We start from the raw sequence: 26794 nt of genomic DNA, 5'->3' as shown, positions 1-26794 counted from the left end.
ACGAGTAAGTATTTGTTGCATGTGGAAGTTTTTTCCCCTTATATACTTTTATTCTGTACGGAATAAAAATTTGACATCGAAATTATTACCGTGTCAAGTTCTCGAGTTAGATAGCGATTTTATAATAATTATATACGCGTATCTTATACGTAGCTACACGTGGTTTTTGGATTTTTTCTTTTCTCATTTTCTTCGACAACGCAGAACGTATTTTTAGTGCTATATACGATCAAAATCGTGATATTTTCCACTTCTGGTAATTTTTTTTCCAAATTACACAATGTTCTCGGCAACACTGTCGTATCAAATTAACATCATTAGTGTTACCACATACATACGATTTTTTTGCTAAAAATCGTCTCGTCTAGCGAAATGAAGAAAAAAAATTGTCACACGTTATTTTACACCTCGTAATTTTATCCTTTTTTTCGCCGAGAACGTGAAAAATGAAGACGCATAAAGCGAGCTGGGAGCTGGAAAAAATACATATTTTAACGACAATCGACACGGTGATGAATTTGCACCTGCGAGCTATATCTACACAGGTACAAATGGATTAATACAACAGACCGCAAACTCATCTCTAAACTACACAAACAAATGCTTAACTGGCAAATGTTTTGAAATTACACCGAAGAGAAGAGCGGCGACGTTATGTATAAAGTTATATTGTTAGTCTGTACGCCACTGTAATCTGACTAATGTCATCATTAAAAGTTATAATGGCGATAACGGCGATGCTGATAATAATGGCGGTCTTTAAAACGAGGAAACACTGGGTGTAAAAAGTTTGATAAGGTTTTTTTGTTCGCTACAATTTCGGATATATTTCCTGAAACGTTTTCTCTACGTTAGATAAGTTCGTACTTATTCTCCTCAAAAAACTCGAGAGTCGGGGGCGACGATGACGACGACGACGTCTCCGGTGTCGCAATCGAGGCAAAATACCATTTGCCGCCACGTTGGACTAGCTACGAGGAATGTTCCTTTTTTTTTAAAAAAAAATGTATTTCCTACTCTGCTGTAGGTACCTACTCGTACATTTTCACGTCCTACATGTGTGAGGACGACGAAGAGTACGATACGGATGTCGATGAATGAAACTAACCTGATGGATTTCGCTGCCTATACTTCCTTCTCTTAAAACATCAAAGAAAATATCGCCCCCATATCACACGGTTTACTCTCTTACGCAATTTCCCATCCACTAACACCACACACCGCGAGAGTATATATATACTTTAGGTTCTTTATGAAAACGCAACCGTTTCAAAGTTTCACTCTTTATACTTTCAATCGTCCTTTTTTTTTCTTTTTCTTTTTCTTCTTTTTTTTACACCATAAAACACCAAATTTATTTTCCATTATTATAAAAGGAAATTGGAGTTCCTTCGAAAGTCAGCATTCGGCAACCAATACTACTAGTTTCAATAACCTCGACAATGTCCATTTCATTTTCGTTCTATTTTCAACACCCACAAAATCGATGTGTGTGTACCTTATGTGTGTTTTTCAAGTGAGAAAGTTGAAGGAGGGGGTAGCCAAGGCTGGGTTGAAGTGTTTTCCGCTTGCATTTTTCTTGCAAACCCCCCCCCCCCCCCCCCCACCACCACCTCACCACCATAAAAATATCCCAACAAAGACAATTTTTGGATGAAAAAAAAATCGAAAGAGTATAAAAATTCATATTTTGCTCCATGAATTCCATTTTTTTTATTTTTGGTGAAATTTCCTAAATTTTTCAGAAAATCAAAATTTGATATAATCGAAATAAAAAAAACTGAAATTTGGTTCATCCTTCATTTTTGATCGATTGGTGACGGTTTTGAGCACTTTTAGAGCCTCCAGCAGATTTTTGTATTTTCTTGCGTTGAAACCGATTTTCATGTGGCTCTTTTTACGACAATCTTTCCAAAACTGGACAACCGGGAAATCTATCGAAGGATGTTTCAAAATGGCTTAAAGCTATCATCAATCGATTCGAGAGATCAAAAATACTACGACATGCGTCAGAGACTGTTTAATACATCAAAAATTCGCCAAAAATTGAAAAATAAAATTCTTGACTTGGTGGTAAGTAAAATTATAGACACGTAGGTTGGTATTTTTGGACGCCTTTTCAATAAGAAAAGCGACAACATCGGTAATTTTTTAGCAAATGTTTTAAAAAGAGATGATATATTCGCATGTACATTTTTTTTCAAACATTTCCAGAAATTCCAACTTAAAAGTTTGTCAAAAGTTTTTATGGACCTCCCCCCCCCGCCCACCCTGAGCGATTTGAAATTTTTGGAGAAAATTGAAGAACCACCGGAGGCTCCAGAACGCCCTTAGCCCTTTTTACGACACTTCATAAGTACGAGTAGAACATATCAAACTGTACAATTTTTGAGAATTTAAACAATTATAGCTTCGGGGTTTCAATTCAATTTCCAAAGTTGAGCTTTCAAAAGGTGAAATCAATTTTGATCTACATCGTAATGTAGGTACATATATGATTTTTTAAAACGAATTTTTCAAAGACGCTGATTCTGGTTAGGATTTTGAAATCTATTTATCTATACACCGAATTCAAAACCCATATTTATTTCAAAACCTAAGAGCATTTTTCAAAATTTTGTTTTGATTCTCAGGTCTTTATTTTCTCACAATCAGAATTATTAACACCTTTGAAAACTTAAGCTTCGAGACATACATATTTTCCAATATTATGATCCCAAACATTCCTTTGGAGAAGTAAAATTTCATTTTCAAGCTTAAAAGTTTAGTAACAAAAGGAAAATCAGTGTCATTCAAAAACCTGTAATTTCTGTACTCACATTGCATTTTTCAGGGTCTTCTTTTTAATGGTCGCAAAAAGTTGAATGTTTTGATACAAAAAACAAATTTTTTTGTAAAAAAAAAAAAAACAAAACAGGAATACCTACTTACGTATAAATTGCAATTATAAAATCAACATTTTCTGGAAGTTCTGATTAAAAAAAAAAAATATATGAATACACGTACCTAGTACCTTGTGGTGCCCGGGTCTTTTATGGTAATTGTGGTGCCCGCCTACATAGAGGATCACATATATATGTATGATGAAGGTGTTTTGGTGCAGTTTGGATTTTTCATCATAGTTAGTCATAGTGGTGCCCGATACATAAACTTGGTACTTGTGGTGCCCACCTCAAAAAAATTTCTATCACCTTAGAGTGCATTTCACTCGATTGTACATCGTTTTATATAAAAATACCTTGTGGTGCCCGATTTCGGCACCACAAGCCCAAAACCGGGCACCACAATGACTAAGTTTGAATTTATATATATATGTTCACGACAGCACACTTATGAACCCATGTATGGGTTAATCTTGCATAAGAAGTGAACCAGTAGGTTTACCAGCCTGGCTCACTTGTTAAAGGTTAATCTTACATAACAAGTCAGCCACCAGTTTCAAACTAGTTTTGTCAAAGTTAGCTGCGCGCACCAAATGTTTCTCAGAGATGTTCGCTAGATGTAGTACTAACATGAGGCCTATAGAATAGGAAGTACTGGTTGGCATACCCAAAGCCCTGTTGAAATTGGGTATGCACGATGATAAATTTGACTAATGATTTTTCTGCATTTTATTGCTCTATGGGAATACTGTTGATACCAAAAATTTTGATGTGGTTCAGACTTTTTGACAACAAAGCAATTTTCACAAAATTCAATATAGTTCAAAAAATTTTAAAATTTTTTTGAAAAAATTTTCTCCAAAAATTTTTTATTCTGTTTATTGATACAGATAAATTATATATTTCAATGACTGTGCAATTAGAATTTCGATTATTTAATTAGAACAGAAATTGAAAATGATTTTAAAAATTTTGAAATTTTGAAAAATTGGCTCATAAGCCTGCCGCGATGCCTATATATATATTTGCTTGCGACCAGACATGTCAACTATGCTTGGCATATATGGTGAAAAGTGAACAAAATTTTAAAATTGGCATAATTTCTGTTCTAAATCACCTATCAAAATCTTATTTGCAGATTCAATTTGATATAAAAAAAATCCATGTGTTGGAAAAAATTATCAGATTTTTAGGCTAAATTTTGAAGAAAAATTTCAAAAATGGAGTGGAAGTAATTTGAATTTTAAGAAAGTTAAGACACCACAAGAAAGCTTGAACAGCATAAAAATTTTTCATGTTTTTAATTTTTCCATGGGCCAATAAAATACTGAAAAATTTCAGGTCAAATTTGTTGTCGTGTACACTCAGGTTCGATGTATTTACATACATCTCCACCAGCGCATCACATTCTACTCACTACAAATCGACTGTAGACCCTGCGTTCGTCCTCGCGCCTTGATTTCTAAGCCATGCGCGCTCTGCTGGAAGTTTCTGAAAACTCATAGTTGACTTGTATAGTAAAATTAACCCATTCATTAGTTGACAAGTCTGGTTACTAATACCTATATATATACAATTTCAGTAAAAAAAAAAAACAGGGCTTTCTGAATATTTTGATTGATGATTCTGTCAATGAACAGATTTTTGGTGTTGGGGGTATTTACATACGTCTTTACGCTCCCGGGGTACCCAAACTTGAAAAACTTTGAAAAAATGGCTCTGATATTAAACAGTGTCTGTTACAAACACTGGTTTTGAGCAGTGTCCGTCTCAAACACCAGTTTTAAACAGTGTTTGTCACTAACACTGGTTCTAAACAGTGTCTGTCACAAACACTGGTTTTGGACAGTGTGTGTCACAAACACTGGTTTTAAACTGTGTCTGTCACATACACTGGTTTTATACAGTGTCTGTCGCATACACTGGTTTTATACAGTGTCTGTCTGAAACACTGGTTTTAAGCGGTGTCTGTCACAAACACTGGTTTCAAACAGGGTCTGTCACAAACACTGGTTTTCAACAGTGTTGGTTCAAATACTGATTTTCAACGGTGTCTGTCACAAACACTGGTTTTAAGCAGTGTCTGTTTCAAACACCAGTTTTAAACATTGTCTGTCTCAAACACTGGTTTCAAACAGTGTCTTTCACAAACACTGGTTTTGAACGGTGTCTGTCTCAAATACTGGTTTTGAACAGTGTCTGTCATGAACACTGGTTTTGAACAGTGTCTGTCACAAACACTGGTTTTATACAGTATCTGTCACAAACATTTGTTTTAAGCCGTGTATGTCTTAAATACTGGATTTGAACAGTGTCTGTCACATATGCCCTGGCTGAATGATGGACTCAACCAAGGGTCACATCTAATTACGATGCCCAAAAATGACTACGTAGTAACGCTTTGTAGTGGAATAGGACTCCCTTGCCCCACGTTGGGCGCCAATGTTGGGGGTATTTACATCTTTACCCTCCCAGAATACCCAAACCAGCCTTACTATCCCTATGGGGACCCCTGGCTTGGGGATTTAACGGGCTGACGCTTTATGACACAAGTCCAACAAGTCTTTTTTCCGCCAAAATTTGAAAAAAATCGTACTAATTGTACATATTTTTAAATTGAACTTAAAATTTTCTGTTCTATTATTTTCCTCTTTCAGAATTTTGGCATGAATAAATTCCAACTCGACAGCTTTTCCTTCCCCTCCCTTCTCCAGTTGAAACAATTTTAAAAATATGTAACCATAATGAAAATAGGAAAAATTCTTTTTGACACTGATCTCCCCCTCACTTAGAATTTTTGAAAAATTAAAAAAATCGTGAATTTTTTGAATTTCTAAGGCTTGACTTGTGAACATCTCAGATTGCGCGAATGATTTAAAAATTCGATGCCAGTCTCATTAGAACGACAGATCATTTTTGGAATTCAATTTTCAGCATAATATCAATAAAGTTTCAAAGTCTATGGTCTGCTGAAGAAAACTTCAGCATGAGGATAGGAGAGTTTAAGAAGAAGCTGACTTCATAAGAATAAGTACCTACTGTAAATTGACGGCATGAATTGAAGACGATTTTCAAGTCTGGTTGAAATTTCGATTTTTACTGTCGTGGTGATAATTTCAATAATAAATCAACCAACTCTTAGCACATGGAACCTGCTTCTATTTGCATCTGAATTTTGACCCAAATATTTCACAACTCCAAATGTGTTTATTGTTCCATATTTTACTCCGTACCTAACTTTATTTTATTATAAACGAAAACACCTTCGCGCAGATGGTTAGATGATATAATATAGTGTCATTGATGATGGAAAATTACGCCATTACAAACCGTCAACTTGCCAGCGATGAATTTTAACTCGTCCGAACATCGTCGTCGGTACGCTCTGAAGGAATCGAACGAATAAAACCGCAACGAGAGGATTTGATGTTAATTTTTAACGACAATATTGTCACGTGTAACATTACCTTCTGACAAGTACGATTATTAGATTGAATATGTTATTAGGGATGTTTCATTTAACGACGAGGCAAATGACACAGCAGGCAAATCAACCCACTGGCTCGAATGTACTCGTACCATCAGTATTGTTTTATAACAAATTGTGTTGCTAAATATCCGCGTCAGCGTCAACCAACGTAAGCTTCAAGAGAATCCGGCATACGTAAACTTTAAAATCAGTTATAAGTACATCTACAATGTAGGAGTGAATAAAGAGAACGATGAGGAAAGACAAGGTAACCAGAACCATCTCCCACGTTACCCTCAAAAGCGAGTAGGTATTTTTTCCATCAAACACTCTCGGCTGCTTGGCTGATGCTGCGGAAAAAGGAACAGAGCGAAACGACATTTCGAGTTACATTCAATCAACAGTTTAATCCTCGACGAATAATTAAGTTAGTAAACTGCACGTTTAATCCTTTTCGTCCATTACGTCAGAATAATGCAAAATGATGGAAATGAGCCGGTTCGCAACGGAGTAAATCATCGCAATAGTATTTTCCCGCCTCGTATCCGCATCCACGGTGATTGTTAACACAATCCGTATAAGCTTTTCAAGAATTAATGGAGTTGAAAAATCCATTACATGCCGGTCTGCTATCTCTGTCGTCATTCATTTTATACCGCCAGCGAGTTACGCCATACCTGCTACGAGTATATCCGCGTTCTATACTATAAAAGCTGCAGCGATTCTTTTAATCAAACACTTTTCTCCGGCGAATTTGGACACGGTGAAATATTTTATTTGATTTTGATGAATTTCCAATTTACATAGATAAATCCTGCCTCACAATGATACGCCGAAAGGAAAAAGTTCAAGTTGCTAGCAGAGTATTTTAGACCTTTCAACATAGGCAGGTATAAGGCATGGGGCAAATTCCTCTAAAAAATGATGAATAGCTTAGGCTATTTGATCATTTCGAACATTTCAATTAATTTTTTAAAACATCCCAAGCAATATTTTTCTCTTCAAAGAACTATAAGGAATTAAGTTTGGCTGCGATCAAAATGACACGTTGCATGGTTTCAAAATGTATAAGTAAATATTTAACCGGAAGCTGAGATTTGCGAAATGGGTTGCAAAAATTACGACTTTATCCCTCGAACTCTTCCGCCTTCACCCTTCTTTTTTCTATAACTTTCATCTCCCCTTTGGCTATAAATATTTCCAATCTTTATAAGAATTCGACAAACTCGTTTAATTCTAATCAAAATTATATCAAAAGCTGCTTGACAGCTGAAGCACGTTCAAGGATAACAATATTAATTGCTACATGACATTTTGTTAATTTCATTTTCGCGCGAAAGGATTCCGAATTGGAAAAAAACTTGCCTCCGAACTTTTGCAAAGGGTATTCCCGGTTAAGATAGGTGAAATGGCCCTGTTCTCAGATTTGGAAAATCATAATGGATTATTGTTGGATACCTCCAATAAAAATTTTCGAGCGGAATTTTCGCCCCCCAACCCACCCCCTTGGTCAGTATAGCCAAAAAACGCGTTTTTGGGAGAAAAATTCGGTATTCATGAGTGATGGGGATAAAATTCTGGTACCACGCGGAATGTGTAGGGAAAGCCTGTATCTTTCAACATGATTTTTTTCAAAAAATTTTATTGTAGTGGTGGGGGTAAAATTGACAAAAGAAAACTTTGAAGCGCCACAGCTCCGAAGTGAAGGGTACTACACAAAAACTGTTTTCACCAAAATGTGTCTTTTTACTAGTACTTTCTTCCTACCAATCCATAAAATTGAAGTTTTGTCTGCAAAAGGCTCATTTTTGCAAAAAACCCTGAAAAAGATGCGTTTTTCGCGTTTTTTTGCAAAGTTATGCAAAATATGTGGAAAATGTATGGAACAAAAATATTGAGCGTGAAATTTTACCCTAGAAAACGTGTTCAAAAGGTTGTCAAAACGCTCATCTACTGAAGTTAGCTTGGAAAAAATTCAAATTGAGGTCAGAGCGATTCAGTTTCAAAGTCTTTTCATTTTAAACATGTTTCCACAATGCTTGGTCAAAAAAAATCCTTCAAAATGAAAATATTGCAAGTCAAACTTACAAAAAGTTTCCAAGAATGGGCAAATTACCCAAAAATTGTTCAGAAATCAAACTCAAAATCAGTATTTGCAGAAAATACACATTTCAATTTCAATTTCAATTTTCAAAAATTTTAACAAAATCTTTTTCAAATCTGATAGGTGCCATATATACATATCTACATATTCAACAAATTTTACAACAATTCAAAAACTTCGAAAAAAATCCCAAAATTGTACTAAAGGTCATCTAAAATGGATTGGTTCAAAATCGGATTGATGTCCCAAAATCGAGGGGTAATTTACACGGTTATAGAAAAATCGGGTCAACGTCTTATGAAAGTGAATGAAAAAAAGTGATTCCAAAAATAATCGAATGATGAATTATACTATCGCATTTATATTTTTAAATGTAAATTACAAACTATAAAAAAATTGACTAACTTGATCCAGGTTTGACAATGAGAGGAAAACAATTTTCAACCAAAATTGACCAATCATGAGGGACAAATCGTTTGAAAAATAAATTTTTTAGCATTTTTAATTTTACCCATACCTACTACATAATATTCTGAAAAAAAGTATACATTGTGTATCTTATGTATAGATAGATGTGATAAACATAGGTACCTAGACCTACCTATCATTTTATTTACAAGTATAATTGCACATTTTTTTCGGGTCAGATTGGCATAAAATAGAATTTTTTGGATAATTCATCAGAAAAAGCCCTTTGCCCACAATATTTCGTCAAAAAAAAGGAACTTGCAGACAATTCTGACAAAAAGCAGGAGTTTTGAAAATGTTAGCTAAAACCTATTTATTTTGAAATGACTAAAAAAAAATTAAATTTTGAATTATTTTGACAATGATTTGGCAAAAAACAGAACTTTTTAGGATAATTTTGGGAAAATCAAGAATTCTTGCCAGCAATTTAGGCAACAAGATTTTTTAAACATTTCGGCAAAAGCAAGAGTTTTCATTTGGCAATTTTTACAAAAGTTACGAGTTTTTTTATAATTTTGACAAAAAAGGAACTTATTTACAATTTTGACGCAAAAGAAATTTTTTTGACAATTTAGGCAAGAACAGAACTTTGCAGACAATTCTGGCAAAAACATAACACGGACTTCTTAGGATCATTTTGGCAAAAGCAGGAAATTTCAAAATTTTGGATAGGTACTAACAAAGTTTTTTGGTCATTTCTGCAAAAAATATTAGGACTTTCTTAATATAACGTCAAAAAAGGTATTTTTCAACAATTTTGGTGAAAAACGAGAGAGACTTTTTTGGAAATTTTGAGAAAAGTTAGGATTTTCTTGATAATTTTAGCAAAAGCAGGAATTTTTGACAAGTTTGTAGTAGGTACCTAGCGATTTTTCATCCCATACTATGTAGCGGCATGACCAAGGTGACAATTGTCAGATAGTGCAGGTGCCATAATACCTCACCTCATGACTTTGCTGCAAAGATATGATGTGTGCGCGCGCTTAGCTCACAATCAGTAGATGAGCGTTTTGACAACCTTTTGAACACGTTTTCTAGGGTAAAATTTCACGCTCAATATTTTTGTTCCATACATTTTCCGCATATTTTGCATAACTTTGCAGAAAAACGCGAAAAACGCATCTTTTTCAGGGTTTTTTGCAAAAATGAGCCTTTTGCAGACAAAATTTCAATTTTATGGATTGGTAGGAAGAAAGTACTAGTAAAAAGACACATTTTGGCGAAAACAGTTTTTGTGTAGTACCCTTCACTTCGGAGCTGTGGCGCTTCAAATTTTTCTTTTGTCAATTTTACCCCCACCACTACAATAAATTTTTTTGAAAAAAATCGTGTTGAAAGATACAGGCTTTCCCTACACATTCCGCGTGGTACCAGAATTTTATCCCCATCACTCATGAATACCGAATTTTTCTTCCAAAAACGCGTTTTTTGACTATACTGACCAAGGGGGGTGGGTTGGGGGGCGAAAATTCCGCTCGAAAATTTTTATTGGAGGTACCCAACAATAATCCATCATGATTTTCCAAATCTGGGAACAGGGCCATTTCACCTATCTTAACCGGGAATACCCTTTGACGTCTTAAAAAAGGGGAATTATATCGGATGATTTCCTTCTTTTTATTTTGGAAATTCGGTGACGTGGTTTGCGAAACGACACGATAGAATTTCGAAATTCAAATGCTATAGGTAAGATTTAAGTATAATGTACTTTATTACATAAGATCACACTAATGTGAGCTTAGATATTATTAATTGATTGGTATGTATGTATTTCTTGGATTGGAATTTCCTCAAGTATTTACACAACTCTCATTCTGTTGGAAGAGAAAAAAAATAAAAAAATGGTGAAATAAATTAGGTACCTTGTAAAAAGAAAAAGTTATTGAGCAGAGACAAAATAATACTGTATTATGGAAACATTGAATGAGGCATCTTTTTTTTTTTCATTTGAGAAAGTATCATCAACGAGATACCTAATTATAATGTTTTATATCGTTTTTCGGTTTTAGAATGCAATAATTTTCATTTTTTATCAAGTAGGTGCAAAATAAGCTCATTTTGATGGTTTTAATTGCCTTTTGATGATGTGTAGACTGTAGATATTAACCCTATTACATTTACATTATGGTGAGTGTTCTCAATAGGGCTCGAAATCTTTTCTTTCATATCGTAGCAATTCAAAGAGCACGTAAGTCAAGAGTAAATGAGTTGCCGACTCTTTGAGATTCAAAGGGGAAAAGTTGGCTGTATCAAAGATTGTTTCTTTCAGTAATTTTGATTCGCGGATTCTTCAATGAGAATTGAATGTTTTATATAGTAAGAAATCTTCATTTTGTAAGATCAAATCGGATCACTTCTAATGCTTTAAATCGATTCATTTTGAACAAAAAAATGATGTAACTGATCGACAAAATTGGTTCTAATTTTTACCCCAAGTTCTTATATTAAAAAAAATAAATAAAAAACATTCGTGAAAGACTTTAGATTGATCCAATCAAGTTGAAGTTTTCAAGCAGTTTTTTAGTTCCAATTCTCTCTCTCTCTCAAAAAAAGAGAAGAAATAACAACTCTTTGTGTAAGTATTAAAAACAAAAAAAACTGAAAAAACGAATAAAAAATTGCGACAAAATTCTTAAGTAAGTAATTAATATTTTTACAAAAAAAAGGGGGGTAAAATAAGAATAGGTAATTATTTGTTGAAAAATAGGTGCATAGGTAAAAAAAATTGTTTTACAATAAAAGGAAAATTACTAGAACATTTGTTTGAAAAATGACTAGAAAATTAAAAGGTAGGTACCTACCTACCTACCTACCTACTTATTTAGGAAAAATAACTTGAAAATTATTGAAAGAAAGTGCTATAAAATTCGATGGAAATCACTAGAAATTTGAATCATCAGAAAATAAATGAGGAAATTACATGTAAATGAAATCACTCAGAAATTTGCTCAAACATTCGTTAAGTTTAAAAATTTCTATAGAAAATTGGTGTAAAATTTTGTGGAAAATCAATGCTAAAATTTGTAGAAAATCGACGTGAAAATTTATAGAAAATTGATATAAAAACTTACACTATGCAAAATTGGTGAATAAATTTACATAAAATTAGGTACTTTAAAAAATTAGTTCTTTGAAAAAATCTCCAGAAAAAACTTTGAAAAAATGGCTCTGATATTAAACAGCGTCTGTCATAAACACTGGTTTTAAACAGAGTTGGTCCAAACACTGGTTTCAACCCGTGTCTGTCACAAACACTGGTTTTGAACAATGTCTGTCACAAACAATGGTTTTGAACAGTGTCTGTCACAAACAATGGTTTTGAACAATGTCTGTCACAGACACTGGTTTTAAACTGTGTCTGTCACAAACACTGGTTATGAGCAGTGTCTGTCACTAACACTGGTTTTGAGCAGTGTCTGTCACAAACACTGGTTATGAGCAGTGTCTGTCACAAACACTGGTTTTGAACAACGTGTCTGTCACAAACACTTGTTTTGAACAGAGTCTGTCACAAACACTGGTTTTAAACAGGGCCTGTCTCAAACACTGGCTTTAAACAGTGTATGTCACAAACACTGGTTCTAAGCAGTGTCTGTTTCTAAAACTGATTTTGAACAGTGTCTGTCACTAACGCTGGTTTTGAGCAGTGTCTGTCACAAACACTGGTTTTGAGCAGTGTCTGTCACAAACACTGGTTTAAAAACAGTGTCTGTCACAAACACTGGTTTTAAACAGTGTCTGTCACAAACACTGGTTCTAAGCAGTGTCTGTTTCTAATACTGGTTTTGAACAGTGTCTGTCACTAACACGGGTTTTGAGCAGTGTCTGTCACAAACACTGGTTTTAAACAGGACCTGTCACAAACACTTGTTTTGAACAGAGTCTGTCACAAACACTGGTTTTAAACAGTGTGTGTCTCAAGCACTGGCTTTAAACAGTGTGTGTCTCAAGCACTGGCTTTAAACAGTGTATGTCAAAACCACTGGTACTAAACAGTGTCTATCACAAACACTGGTTTTAAACAGTGTCTATCACAAACACTGGTTCTAAGCAGTGTCTGTTTCTAATACTGGTTTTAAACAGTGTCTGTCACAAACACTGGTTTTGAGCAGTGTCTGTCACAAAACACTGGTTTTGAGCAGTGTCTGTCACAAAACACTGGTTTTGAGCAGTGTCTGTCACAAACACTGGTTTTAAGCAGTGTCTGTCACCAACACTGGTTTTAATGAATGTATGTCACAAAAACTTGTTCTAAGCAGTGTCTGATTCTAATACTGGTTTCAAACAGTGTGGTTTTAAACAGTGTCTGTCACAAACACTAGTCTTAAACAGTGTCTGTCACAAACACTAGTTTTAAACAGTGTCTGTTTCTAATACTGGTTTTGAACAGTGTCTGTCACTAACACTTGTTTTGAACAGAGTCTGTCACAAACACTGGTTTTAAACTGTGTCTGTCTCAAACACTGGCTTCAAACAGTGTATGTCAAAAACACTGGTACTAAACAGTGTTTGTTTCAAACACTGGTTTTGAGCAGTGTCTGTCACAAACACTGGTTTTAAACAGTGTCTATCACAAACACTGGTTCTAAGCAGTGTCTGTCACAAACACTGGTTTTGAGCAGTGTCTGTCACAAAACACTGGTTTTGAGCAGTGTCTGTCACAAACACTGGTTATAAACAGTGTCTATCACAAACACTGGTTCTAAGCAGTGTCTGTTTCTAATACTGGTTTTAAACAGTGTCTGTCACAAACACTGGTTTTGAGCAGTGTCTGTCACAAAACACTGGTTTTGAGCAGTGTCTGTCACAAAACACTGGTTTTGAGCAGTGTCTGTCACAAACACTCGTTTTGAGCAGTGTCTGTCACAAACACTGGTTTTCAGCAGTGTCTGTCACCAACACTGGTTTTAATGAATGTATTTCACAAAAGCTTGTTCTAAGCAGTGTCTGATTCTAATACTGGTTTCAAACAGTGTGGTTTTAAACAGTGTCTGTCACAAACACTAGTTTTAAACAGTGTTCGTTTTCTAATACTGGTTTTAAACAGTGTCTGTCACAAAACACTGGTTTTGAGCAGTGCCTGTCACAAACACTGTTTTTAAGCAGTGTCTGTCACAAACACTGGTTTTGAGCAGTGTCTGTCACAAACACTGGTTTAAAAACAGTGTCTGTCACAAACACTGGTTTTAAACAGTGTCTGTCACAAACACTGGTTCTAAGCAGTGTCTGTTTCTAATACTGGTTTTGAACAGTGTCTGTCACTAACACGGGTTTTGAGCAGTGTCTGTCACAAACACTGGTTTTAAACAGGACCTGTCACAAACACTTGTTTTGAACAGAGTCTGTCACAAACACTGGTTTTAAACAGTGTGTGTCTCAAGCACTGGCTTTAAACAGTGTGTGTCTCAAGCACTGGCTTTAAACAGTGTATGTCAAAACCACTGGTACTAAACAGTGTTTGTTTCAAACACTGGTTTTAAACAGTGTCTATCACAAACACTGGTTTTAAACTGTGTCTGTCTCAAACACTGGCTTCAAACAGTGTATGTCAAAAACACTGGTACTAAACAGTGTTTGTTTCAAACACTGGTTTTGAGCAGTGTCTGTCACAAACACTGGTTTTAAACAGTGTCTATCACAAACACTGGTTCTAAGCAGTGTCTGTTTCTAATACTGGTTTTAAACAGTGTCTGTCACAAACACTGTCTGTCACAAACACTGGTTTTGAGCAGTGTCTGTCACAAAACACTGGTTTTGAGCAGTGTCTGTCACAAACACTGGTTTTAAACAGTGTTTATCACAAACACTGGTTCTAAGCAGTGTCTGTTTCTAATACTGGTTTTAAACAGTGTCTGTCACAAACACTGGTTTTGAGCAGTGTCTGTCACAAAACACTGGTTTTGAGCAGTGTCTGTCACAAAACACTGGTTTTGAGCAGTGTCTGTCACAAACACTGGTTTTGAGCAGTGTCTGTCACAAACACTGGTTTTAAGCAGTGTCTGTCACCAACACTGGTTTTAATGAATGTATTTCACAAAAGCTTGTTCTAAGCAGTGTCTGATTCTAATACTGGTTTCAAACAGTGTGGTTTTAAACAGTGTCTGTCACAAACACTAGTTTTAAACAGTGTTCGTTTTCTAATACTGGTTTTAATGAATGTATTTCACAAAAGCTTGTTCTAAGCAGTGCCTGTCACAAACACTGTTTTTAAGCAGTGTCTGTCACAAACACTGGTTTTAAGCAGTGTCTGTCACAAATACTGGTTTTAAAGAATGTCTGTCACAAACACTTGTTCTAAGCAGTGTCTGATTCTAATGCTGGTTTCAAACAGTGTGGTTTTAATTAGTGTGGTTTTACACCGTGTCTGTCACAAACACTAGTTTTAAACAGTGTCTGTCACAAACACTGGTTTTAAGCAATGTATGTCTTATACTCTGGTTTTAATATTTTTCTTTAAAAAAAGTAATGATGGAAACACGGGAATAATCATTGGAAAATCGGAATAAAAAAAATATGTACATACTCAATAACGAGGGGAGAGTTGATAGAAAATGATTTTGAAAATCACTTGAAAATTCGCTGGTAATTTGGTGAGATGAGAAATCACAAGGGAAAAAAACGAAAACGAAAAGATAAAAGAAGAAATATTTGTACTAGAAATTGGTTTAAAAACGTTGAAAAATTGGTGAAAGATAACTTTAGAAAAAAGAAGCCAAAAAGAATGATTTAAAAAATCCAAATTTGGGAGGGGGGTGACTGAAAAATCAGTGATAAATCGCTGAGAATTGGTGAATGAAATTAATAAAAAATTAGGAAGAAATCGCAATGATTTCTAAAAAAAATTAATAAAGTACAAAATTAAAAAGAAAATCGTTGACACATTATGCAAGAAATCGCTAGAAATTCTGTGAAAAAAATGACAAAAAAATTAATATTCGAAGTAAAATTAGAGGGAAATTAGCGATAAACCGCCAGTAAATTGATTGAGTGAAGAAATGTGAACAGAATTAGTGTAAAACCTACAGAAAAAATTATTCATGCCTGAATTTATGATGAAAAAAATTGAATAAGTAAGTAGGTGACTAAAATGAAAGAAATTCGTCGCAATTTTTTTCAAGCTCGTGAAAATAAAACGACTAATTATTCGGAATTGATAATTTTCTCCTAGTTTTAAAATTTCTTTGGTATTTTGATCATGTTTAAGTGTTTGTGTGGAGGAGGGGGTTCAAAGAGACTGATTCGTAAAAATGAACAAATATTCGAGCGTACTCGTATGTAAGGTCATCGAATTACTAACAATGCAGTAATGTCACTTTACTTTTGATTTTTTTTTTTTTGAATTCTCATGAAAATTAGGGACTTTTGTGACACCATGTCAGGTGTTTAGATCCTTGTTTGCATTTTTTTGAATTTTGAACAGTAGGTAAAAAATAGTTTACAATTTTTCTTAATAGGGTTTCAACTTTGATGCTTACTTATCTTGAAAATTTGAATATTTCATTCCCCAAAATTTATTCGGTTTTGAAATTGTGCCTCCTTACCCCCTCCCTCCTTCCAATTCAATTCAATGGTCGAAAAACAATCGTAATCAAAAATTGCGAATTTTCATCAAAATGGATGGTTTGACGACCTTCACATTTTGGCCTACTTATGCATTCGTGTATTTCGTTCAAATTGATTTATTTGTGGAATCCAGACTCATCTTACGTCACATTTAATTCATTATAAAAAAAAATACCTCTTATGCTTGGAATCTTGTAGCATTTTTTTTTTTTAGATACGAGTAGATACCATCAACAAACACGAAATTCATTTTCAGCCGAAACTTTTTTCCAATGGGAAAATTTCGAGGAAAAACGACCTACCTAACCTTATACTTTTCGAAGTTATTTTTCATATTTCACCTCTCGGTCTCGAGTTTCTCTTCTTGTGCTTCACTCCATTCGTCTAGAAAAAATTTCGTCTGAATACCTCGAATTTAATTCATTTCTGTTCGAAATTAAAAAATTTCTTCTTCCTATTTCGTATAGGTAGGTATCTTGTGAAAATTCCTCAAATTCTTATACCTAAATCAATTTCAAAAATATATTTTCTAAAGAAAGCAAAGTAAGTTTATACCTACACAACGTCGAATCTTTTATCGTACATGTATCGAGATGAATGAAGTAAAAATCACAAAATGACTGGGTCACATTGTAATTAGATTTTCAAAAATACAATCTACCTATTCGTACGATTAATTCCACACACAAAGTATACTTACGAGATATTTATTCGTAGTATGGATAGAAGTGTGTCGTATATTGGTACAAAATGTCTAAGTCGATCCCTTCAGAAGACGTTTACACGTGTATGTAGGTAAACGTGAGCACAGCTAAACGTTCATGGTACATAAATTAGACGACAGTTGCAGGCAATCCTTTGAGAAAATGTGACAAAAAGGGACCAACGTCCGATTATCTCGCCCTAACGGCGGTCAACAGGTTCATCTATCAGTGTCGTGCTTGCAAACACTACGAATACATGACAAGGGAATCGTATACTATGTTACATATAAGGTATAATGTTTAATCGTATAGTAAATCACTGGACGCCGATTCTAAAAACGAGCTATGTGTATAAATTGATTTGTGAATGGTGTTTTGGTGTGTCCGCAGGGAGACTCCTTGGTATACCTACATTTTACATACCTGTAATATGGTTATACAGTAAATTATACTCATTAATAGGGGGAAAATATGACAAAAATAAGCGCCTTTTTTTTATTATTTTCAAACTACGAACTTCCTGTGCTTTGATAAGCTCGCGATATTACATCATCGAGACCAAAATATGTACAAAAAAACCCAACTAAAATTACCCGAGAAAAGTTGAAATAATAGAAACTTGCTTATCTTTTCGTACACAGTGAACTTGAACATTGAAAATGAGGGTCGCGATCGTCAAAGAAATACAGCCGTCATTTTGTTCTTATTTTTCAACTGCTGAGCTGAAAAGTACCTACTCTAATGCAATAAATCAGTAGGTAAATGTCTGGCGTAATACTGTAAGGTTGGTTGCACTGATATTTTCAAGTGTAATTCTGTTATCTTGACTCGCCAGATTATTATTTAAAGGATTTAATAAAGCTAAAAAGCCGGAATTTCGTTTGCAGCATTTTGCAGCGAAATATTAATTAAAGTTTTTATTAAATCCATAACCGACGACTGAATTCAATTTTTGTGAAAATTCCTTCGCCTTAAGCCTATTGAAAATCGATTCGCTATTAAATTGTCTCTTCTTTACTGTACGATGATGAAAAAAAAAAAAAACTTTATGTTAGAGTGATCCAAGTTGGTTGGTGTCGCAGGACGTAATTTTTTTCGCCAAGATAACTATTTGGTCTGCCGTGAAATTTAATTTTTTCTTTCGGGCGATTTTTTTTTCTTTTACGTTGTATCTAGAAAAGGTATAAGTAAGGTATGTGCAGTGAAATAAAGAAGGAAAAATGAAAACGGTTTTTTTGTTTCTGTTTCAGAGCCAGAAAGAAGAATGGATTTTTTCCACAGTAGGCAAGATATGGATAAGATAAATGTTTCTTGTAGAGTAGAAGGAGTTTTTCCTAAGCCGAAGCTATATTTATTCAAAGATCCTGACAGAGCTGATAAGTGAGTAACCCGTCTCATTTATTAAACATTTTTTCGTTTTATTATAAATATTTTTTTATACTCGAGAAATTTTCGCTTAATGAACGTTGACATCGCTGCCAGTTGTTTTGGAAAAGTTGGAAAACTTTCGCGGTAAATTTAATAATTGTATAAAAAATTATTTCGAATGAAACTCCGCGACGCGCCGAGATACAGAACAATTGTAGAGTTTACTAACTTTCAAAGTACTATAGCCTATTGAGTTTTGTTTGTTGGAATGGTGAATTTGTATTTCCTCGCTGAGAGGGTTGCGATGATTTATTTTTTTGAAAACTAAAAATTTATTCGAAGTGGAGCGTGAACTTGATCTAGTTAAAGTTTATAATCAGTATAAATGTCATGGTCATTTGTGGTAAAAAATTTTAAGAAGCTGTAGGATTTATTTGTAGGGTACCTATGTAATATTTTGAATTTTCTTTTCAACCGAGCATCTGACAATAAATTGAAGAAATGGTACTTAATTGAAAAGTGAAGGCATTACTGCTTTAATTTTTTAGGCTTGATTTAGGTTTGAATGGCTGGGGGCGATCTGATGAATTTTTTTAAAATTCTATGACTTTGAATCGAACGTTAGATTCGATTTTTGATGTGTTTATCTGTTTAATCATGTTTGAAACTCTCAAAGGCAATAATATTTCAACCATCCAATTTTCTCCAGTATTTTAAAAAAATGTCATCAAAGTTGGGTGAAAATAAATAGAAAAATAGATGAATTTACATTATTTTGAAAACCGTTTAAAAATCTCAATTAGAGAGAAAATTGGAAAAATTAGCATGAATTGAGTTTTTGACGAATAGCGTTAGCTAAGTGGAGAATCATAACCCATAAGTCTACTTTTGATTTCTTTGAGGTCAGTTTTTTAAAAAACGACGTTAAATAGATGGATAATCGAGGCTTATAAAGTGGGTTTGTTTGTAGAGATATTTTGCGTCAGTTTTTGTAAAACAGCGTTATAATATGCAAGGAAAATCATAATCTCTAAGGCATGTTACTATATCTACCGGGCTTCTCGAGGTCATTGAACTGTCTGACTGGCTTCTGAAGGGTGTCTGGCTTCTTGTCTGGCCTACGAAGGTCATTAAACCGTCTGTCTGACTTTCTGGCTTGCTTTCCAAGGTCACTGACCTGTTGGGCTGGTTTCTAAAAGCTGTCTGGCGCCATGTCTGTCTTCCTAAGGTCATTGACCCGTCTGTCTGACTTCTCGTCTGGCCATCCAAGGTCATTAACCTGACTGGCTGGCTTCTGAAGGATGTCTGACTTCCTGATTGCCATCCTGAGGTCATTGACCCGTCTGTCTGGCTTCCTGTCTGACCATCCAAGGTTATTGACCCACCTGTCTGGCTTTGCGTCTGACCTTCCAAAGTCATTGACTCGTCTGGATGGCTTCTGAAGGTTGTCTGGCTTCCTGTTGGCTCTCTCTCAAGGTCATTAACCCGTCGGTATAGCTCCTGAATGCAGCCTGGCTTCATGTCTGACCATCCAAAGTTATTGACCCACTGGCCTGGCTTTGAGTCTGCCCTTCCAAGGTCATTGACCTGTTTGGCTGGCTTGTGAAGACTATCTGACTTCATGTTTGCTCTCCTAAGGTCATTAACCTGACCGACTGGCTTCTAAAGGCTGTCTGACGGGCTATTTGGCCGCCCAAAGTCATTGACCCGTCTATCTGGTTTCCTGTCTGGTCGTACAAGGTCATTGACCCGTCTGTCTGTCTGTCCTTTTTGTCTGACCTTTCAAGGTCATTGACTTGTCTGGATGGCTTCTGAAGGCTGTCTGGCTGCCTGTTGGCTCTCCTAAGGTCATTGACCTGTTGGTATAGCTCTTGAAGGTCGTCTGGCTTTACATCTGACCATCCCAGGTTATTGTCCCACCAGTCTGGCTTTAAGTCTTCCCTTCCAAGGTCATTGACCTGTTTGGCTGACTTGTAAAGACTATCTGACTTCCTGTTTGCTCTCTTAAGGTCATTGACCTGACTGACTGGCTTCTAAAGGCTGTTTGGCGTTCTATTTGGCCGCCCAAGCTAATTGACCCATATGTCTGGTTTCCTGTTGGGACCTTCAAGGTCATTGACCCCTCTGTCTATCCTTTTGTCTGACCTTTCAAGGTCACTGACCCGTCTGGCTGGCTTCCTGCTTGCTCTCCTAAGGTCATTAACCCGTCGATGTAACTCCTGAAGGCCGTCTGTGTTCCTGTCTGGCCTGCTGAGGCCATCGACCGGTCTGTCTGGCATCTGAGGCTCATCTGGTTTCCTGTCTGGACTCTGAAGGTCATCTGTTTACTTGCCTGGCTTCCCAAAGCTCCATAATGCAATTTTAAATTTTGTAATTAGAAAGCTATGCGAGTTCAATTTGATTTCAAATTTTGTACTTATTTGGTAGGCTATGCAAACTCCGAAAATTTATTTGAGTTTTTGTCATTTAGGATGATTTGATTTTCCATAGTTTGGATGCCACATCAATGTTTATCAATTTTCAGTTTTTTTCTCGATGTTCTACAATTTTTTAAAATATTTTATACAATTTTTTTGCAAAATTTCACTTTTTTTGTAATCAATTTTATATTATTTCAGATGACTTTTGAATGATTTTGTTTTAATTGAAAGACATTTTAATAAACTAGTCTTGTGTATTTTGTTTTCATGCAATTTTGACATTTTATAACGTTATTTCCTCCAATTTGTATTTGTTTTCAACTACATATTTTTTTTCGTTTTTTCATAATGTTTTGAGAATTTTTTTCATCTCACTGAAATTTTATCAATTTTTGATATTTTTGATTCTTTTTTTTGCTTGAAATGGGTAAGTTAAATTGAAATTTATTTTGAAATACCTAATGTAAAGTTACAAATTTACCATTTTTAAAGCTAAAGATGAATAAGGTAAAATTCCAGAACTAATTTACTGACACTTCAAAGTGTTGCTCAATCTTAGTCTTCTCAAGTTGCTGCGATTAACGTGATGATTCCAAAATTTCGTTTCTGTTTAGTAGAGTATTAGGTAGGTATAGAAATAATTAAATTTTAGTAAATTTCAATATCTTGATGCAATTTTCGCAAAATTTGGTTCGTTTTACTACACATTTTATCGATTTTTAGTCATTTTTTTTTGTTTATCATTTTGAACATTTCGTAAAATTTTACTAACCGTTTATCTATTTTTTTTTCTAATTCTGAAGTTATATCAACTTTTTCACACTTTTAAAAATTTTCCATGTGAAAACTTTTCTCAATTTCTATTTTTGTTTCGAAAGTTTAACCTTGCATATTTCACAATTTTTATTGTTGATTTTTGTTGATTTTTTTGTCAAGTTTTTTTTCACGTACTCTTAATTTTTGGCTATTTTTTTGTCATTTTTATCAAGCATTTTTTTGAAGCAATTTTTTATTTTTTTAAGAATGATTTTCATACCAGAGTCTTGCAAAATGAAAAATGATTAAATTAAGGTTGAAAGTCGACAAACTTTATATATTTTTTATGCCTTTTATTTTCGTTTTCTAAATCACCAAAATTTAATTTTGAATTAATCATGTATGACTGGACGAAAAAAAAAGTCCAATCCATCTTTATGAAGCATCCTTTAGATAATAACGATGTGAAATAAGTTGCCTATCCAGTTTGCCGTAAATACGTGAGTTTGGTTGGGTCGTGAAATATGTTGGAGAAATTCGTCCAAATTCAGTGAAGACCTTCATTTTGAGTTGAAAGTCGCTCAGAAAATCCGGAGGTGCTCCTGTAAGGGAAATGAGTCCTCAAAGAGGGGGTACTTCCAAAAAAATCATGTTTTTTTCGCTCCAGTCCTTACCTAATTTGTTTTGGAAGAAAGGCTCAGTTACAAAAGACAGTATTTGAGATTCTGCTTCGATCTAGTAGAGCAGGCAAATAGCAGTTTCAAAAAAAGAAAAATTGGCACATCAATTTTTTTCTTCGAGAATGTGCTCAGATATTTCTCCTGAACTCCCAAAAAAAACGACCCTCCTACCCCTAGAGCTAATTTTTTTAGAGGGCTAAAACCAGTTGCGATTCACGTTTTTTGCGTTTTACCCCGCAAATATTAGGTTTACAATAGAAAGTACCATAACAAAAAATGTTCCCCTTCAATTTCTCGGCAATTTGATGCTACGTTCGATACCCATTCCTCAAGGGGGGTGTCTAAAAACAGGGGTGGAAAAAGTAGGTGTTTCAAAAAAGGTCAGTCCAATAAATTAATCAAAGTTACCACTTAATATCATTCGTTTTCGTTCAATTTTTTTTTACAAAATCTACACACCCAACTACTAATCAAACAACCATTGATTGGTCTTCAAACCTCCCAGGGGGGGAGGGTGTGCATGATTTCTCAAGTAACACACAACTGAATCATATATCCATTCTAAAAACGAATCTGGACGTGCGATATATCGAATAGTATGTTTTCGAGGTCGCTGAATACGAATATGAGCTTATTTTTTAGGTCCAGCCCCCCAAATCCCCTCTAAGCCGCCAAATTGGAGGGGGGGGGTCAAAATTTTGAAAAATCGTGAAAAGTCGAGTGATATATCGAATAGTATGTTTTTGAGGTCGCTGAGTCCAAATATGAACTTATTTTTTGGATCCAATCCCTCAATGTCCCGCTGTGCCTCAAAAAAGAGGCCAAAATTGGTAAGTTTTTAACTACATTTCTTGATTTTTTGAAATTAGTAGATAATAATGACCAAAAAATTGGCACCATTGGTTTCCAAAATATTTTCCCAGCATTAGAAATGATATCTTTCGATGTTTTGGTATAATTAATGGGAAACTTTTGAGTAGAGAAAAATATTTTCCAGGCTTGGTCCAGCATTTAAAAATTTTTCCCAAGCACTTGAATCTGATGGCAGTTTATCATCTTTTCGAAAATTGGCGATTTCCTTACACTATTTACGTATTAGATAGATATTTAAAACGATTATTTATCGATTCGATTATTTCAATCAAGTTTTTATAATTTATTTATGCAAAATGATATCTCTTTTTTACAGTATACCCGAAGAAGAAGTAACCATAAACATGTACGAAAGAAGCGGCTATTTCGACGTGACGACGTCAGCGATATTTAACGAAGCGTACTTGGAATCACCGACTGTGTTCGACTGTGAAATGAAAATACCAGGAACGTCGTACTTTAAAAGAAAAACGCTTCTTTATTTTCCAGGTATGTGAACTATTTCGCAGCTTACATTTACAGTACAGTTAAATGTACTCTAGTTTCATTATGTGCTTTGAATTATTACGCAGAAAAATTCACGCCTTGAAAGCTTTAACAAAAATTGATACCATTGTGTTAATGGTTCATGTATTCGGTTCTCTTCTTGACTTAGCTAAAATCTACGTACGAATAGCAAGTTTAAGGGTAGGTAGAGGTAGAGGTACCACGTACTATACGTTTGCATTAAAAATGAACAACTCGAGTCAAATATTCTGTCGGCATCTATGATGAAGCCATGAAGGATTTTTTTTCTCTACGAATCGCATTAAATATTCATTTAGATGTATTCTATTTACTTGATAGATATACATATGTATAATGCTGTGCAACTTGTAGGTGTATTCCATTAGAGAGCATCGTTGTCTCTAGGATTTCGTCGTAATGTTTCTTCTTCATCGTATATAAGTATACTGCGCTTTCTTTGACTTATACTATAAAAGTCTAGCGTAAAATTCTTTTCAAGTTTTTTTTTCTTCTTCTTCGCGTTCGACTCGATGCTTATACATCTTAAACTATACGTGCGCGCATTATATATTTGTCAAAAAAAAAAACAGCAGCAGCAGGAGAAGAAGAAAACTCAGAGAGCTTTGCAAAGGCAACAGATTTTTGATCCGAGAGTGCTATTTCGAGTAATCTAATAACTTCTCGCTTTTTATTTTTGTTCCTTTGGCAGAAGTCAATTACTGGAGATTCGAGTCTGCTGATATATTCACCTAGTACCATATATACGATTATTTTCTTGATAAAAAGCTTCGGTTCGTGTCGTATGTATGTAGTATGTACGAAGAAGTTAGACACGTCTAGGTATGGTACGTGTAAATGATGTCGAGGGTGTTCTTTTTTTTATTATTGTTAATTTCTCTTCTCTCTAAAGCTTCGCGTCGAGTTGAGATTAATTAATCGGAGTAAAGAAATTGGCCAAGTATTCTAGATAATTAATCTTTTTAAAAAGATGAAATGCAAAATGAAAAGTTAGAAAGGGAACGTTTGGCCTTTTTGTATTTCTTCCAAACACGCAAGCTGCGATAAGAAATTCCAGTCTTAGGACAATTTTTGAAATAGGGGGTTGAAAACTCTTCTTTTAGGTTTTTTTCTTTCTTTCTTTCTTTCTTTCTTTTCTTTATTCTTCAGAGAGGATTACGTTTCGTAGTTGAATTAATACGATTAAGAAGGAAGAATTATCTCGCAATACATCGCTAATCTTATTCTGAAAAGTGGCTTTTTTCTCTTAGGTTTACGCGCGCCGCGGTTGTCGTTTAACCCGATGAGAAGAAGTCGAGGTTGGGTTGTGTGAAGGTTTTTTTTTGAATGGATTTACGATATTTTCAGATAATTTGTTTTAGTTTTGAAGTTTTATTATTGCGAGATTTGTGCTGTCGAGAGGGGAGGGAGTGATTTTAATTTTCTGTGATGTGAAGTCATCTTTTAATCGGTCTGGATTTTTTTGTGATTGACGTGATGAAGTACTACGATAACTCGGTGACGATTTGATCTGGAACTCGAATCTTTGGGTTTTTTTTTCCTTTAACTTAGAAGAAATTTAATTTGATATTTTTGGTCCATGCTGAGTTTTTTTTTGTTAACGAGATAATGTTCTTTGAATTTTTTGAAATGTAAATCTTCGTGGGATTAAATTTAGAAATGATGGGCCCAGTCAGATTACGATTTTTTTCCATCATTATCATCAAAAAGTTTTATTTTATGACGTCCGGCATCTTGGCCTTTAACATCAACAATCCAACAACAGAAATTACATCTACAAATAACAAAAATATTGCAACAAAATAATCTCAACAAAAGTATGGCAAAATTCACAAAAATACAAGTTCAACAAAAATAGGTAGGTAAGTATATCAAAATTTAACAGTGCAAAACATAAGTTTGTTATAACAAATCATAAATCCCTCCACGAATTAGGAACAAGAACAACTTTACACACATTTCTTCTTCATCTTCATTTGTAGACTATGTATTTAAAATTTACTCCATGTGTTTCGTTTCTGATTTTATCATATACATATCGCACCTCGGCAGTTATAAGGTCACATCTCAAAAAAGTGAAATTTTACAGGAGAGTGATTTTCTTTTTTTTTTAAACTTGATTCATTATTTTTATCAACTTATAATTAATTGTGAGGAATCAATAGCACCTCATTTTTAAGATCTGGTATCCTACCTTCATTTAGCATAAGAACACTTTGAAAAATAAAATCTTAAAGAGGAAATATTTCAATGTTTGGAAAACATTTTGAGTTATAACCTTTCATTAAAGTTGATGTGGAGGCGAAAGGAAGCGTCCAAAAAAAATTTCATGATAACAAAGTTGTAGAGAATTAAATTTCCAATCGACATAATGTCGTTAGTTTTTTTCTAAAGTGCTTAGTTTTTGAGTTTTTCTCAAAAACCTAAAATTTCATGATATGTGCAAATTCATTTTTCTGAAAAGTGATCAATTTAAAAAAAAATTTCCATTTGATACAAACCAATAAAAAATGCACTCCTTGTGACTATTTCTAACTGACAAACATTCAAAACAATCAAAACTATTTGTTAACACTTTGTGTGTACGAAATTTGCTCAAAAAAGGTGGAGTTTTTTGAGATGTGTCCTTATAACTCCAAACAACTTGCAATGTTGTTGAGATTTTGAGTTAGGCCATTTGCGTTTTTTACAAGATCTAGATGATGTACCCAACTCAAAGTGTAATTTTTGGTTGAGGGGGGTCATACAAACCCCAAAAATGCAAAAACATCAAAATCAATTTTTTTGAGATGTGACCTTATTACTCCCGAGGTGCGATATGTACGTACTTTATATGATTCTATAATGTGTTGGACTGTCACATTCACATTACATGTGTCGCATTTTTTGAAGGATTTTTTGGTAAAAAGTGATCTGTGTGTTAATGCAGTATGTCTGATTCATATTCTAGCTAGAATCACCTCTTCTCTTCTATTTGATCTG

The 26794-nt window shown here is 34.5% G+C and overlaps 1 protein-coding gene across 2 annotated transcripts in view; it reads left to right on the top strand.

Moving 5' to 3' along the window:
• Positions 1 to 26794, top strand: part of LOC135843644 (uncharacterized) — a 390290-nt gene that overhangs the window by 295359 nt on the left and 68137 nt on the right. For both annotated transcript variants that reach the window (XM_065361594.1, XM_065361595.1), the window contains exons 3-4: positions 18441 to 18570; positions 23604 to 23776. In XM_065361594.1, the coding sequence (XP_065217666.1) occupies positions 18441 to 18570; positions 23604 to 23776 (303 nt within the window). The remainder of the gene's footprint in view (positions 1 to 18440; positions 18571 to 23603; positions 23777 to 26794) is intronic.

The sequence above is a fragment of the Planococcus citri genome, chromosome 4 (genome assembly GCF_950023065.1).
Source record: "Planococcus citri chromosome 4, ihPlaCitr1.1, whole genome shotgun sequence".
NCBI lineage: Eukaryota > Metazoa > Arthropoda > Insecta > Hemiptera > Pseudococcidae > Planococcus > Planococcus citri.
This window is presented reverse-complemented; position numbering and strand designations above follow the sequence as displayed.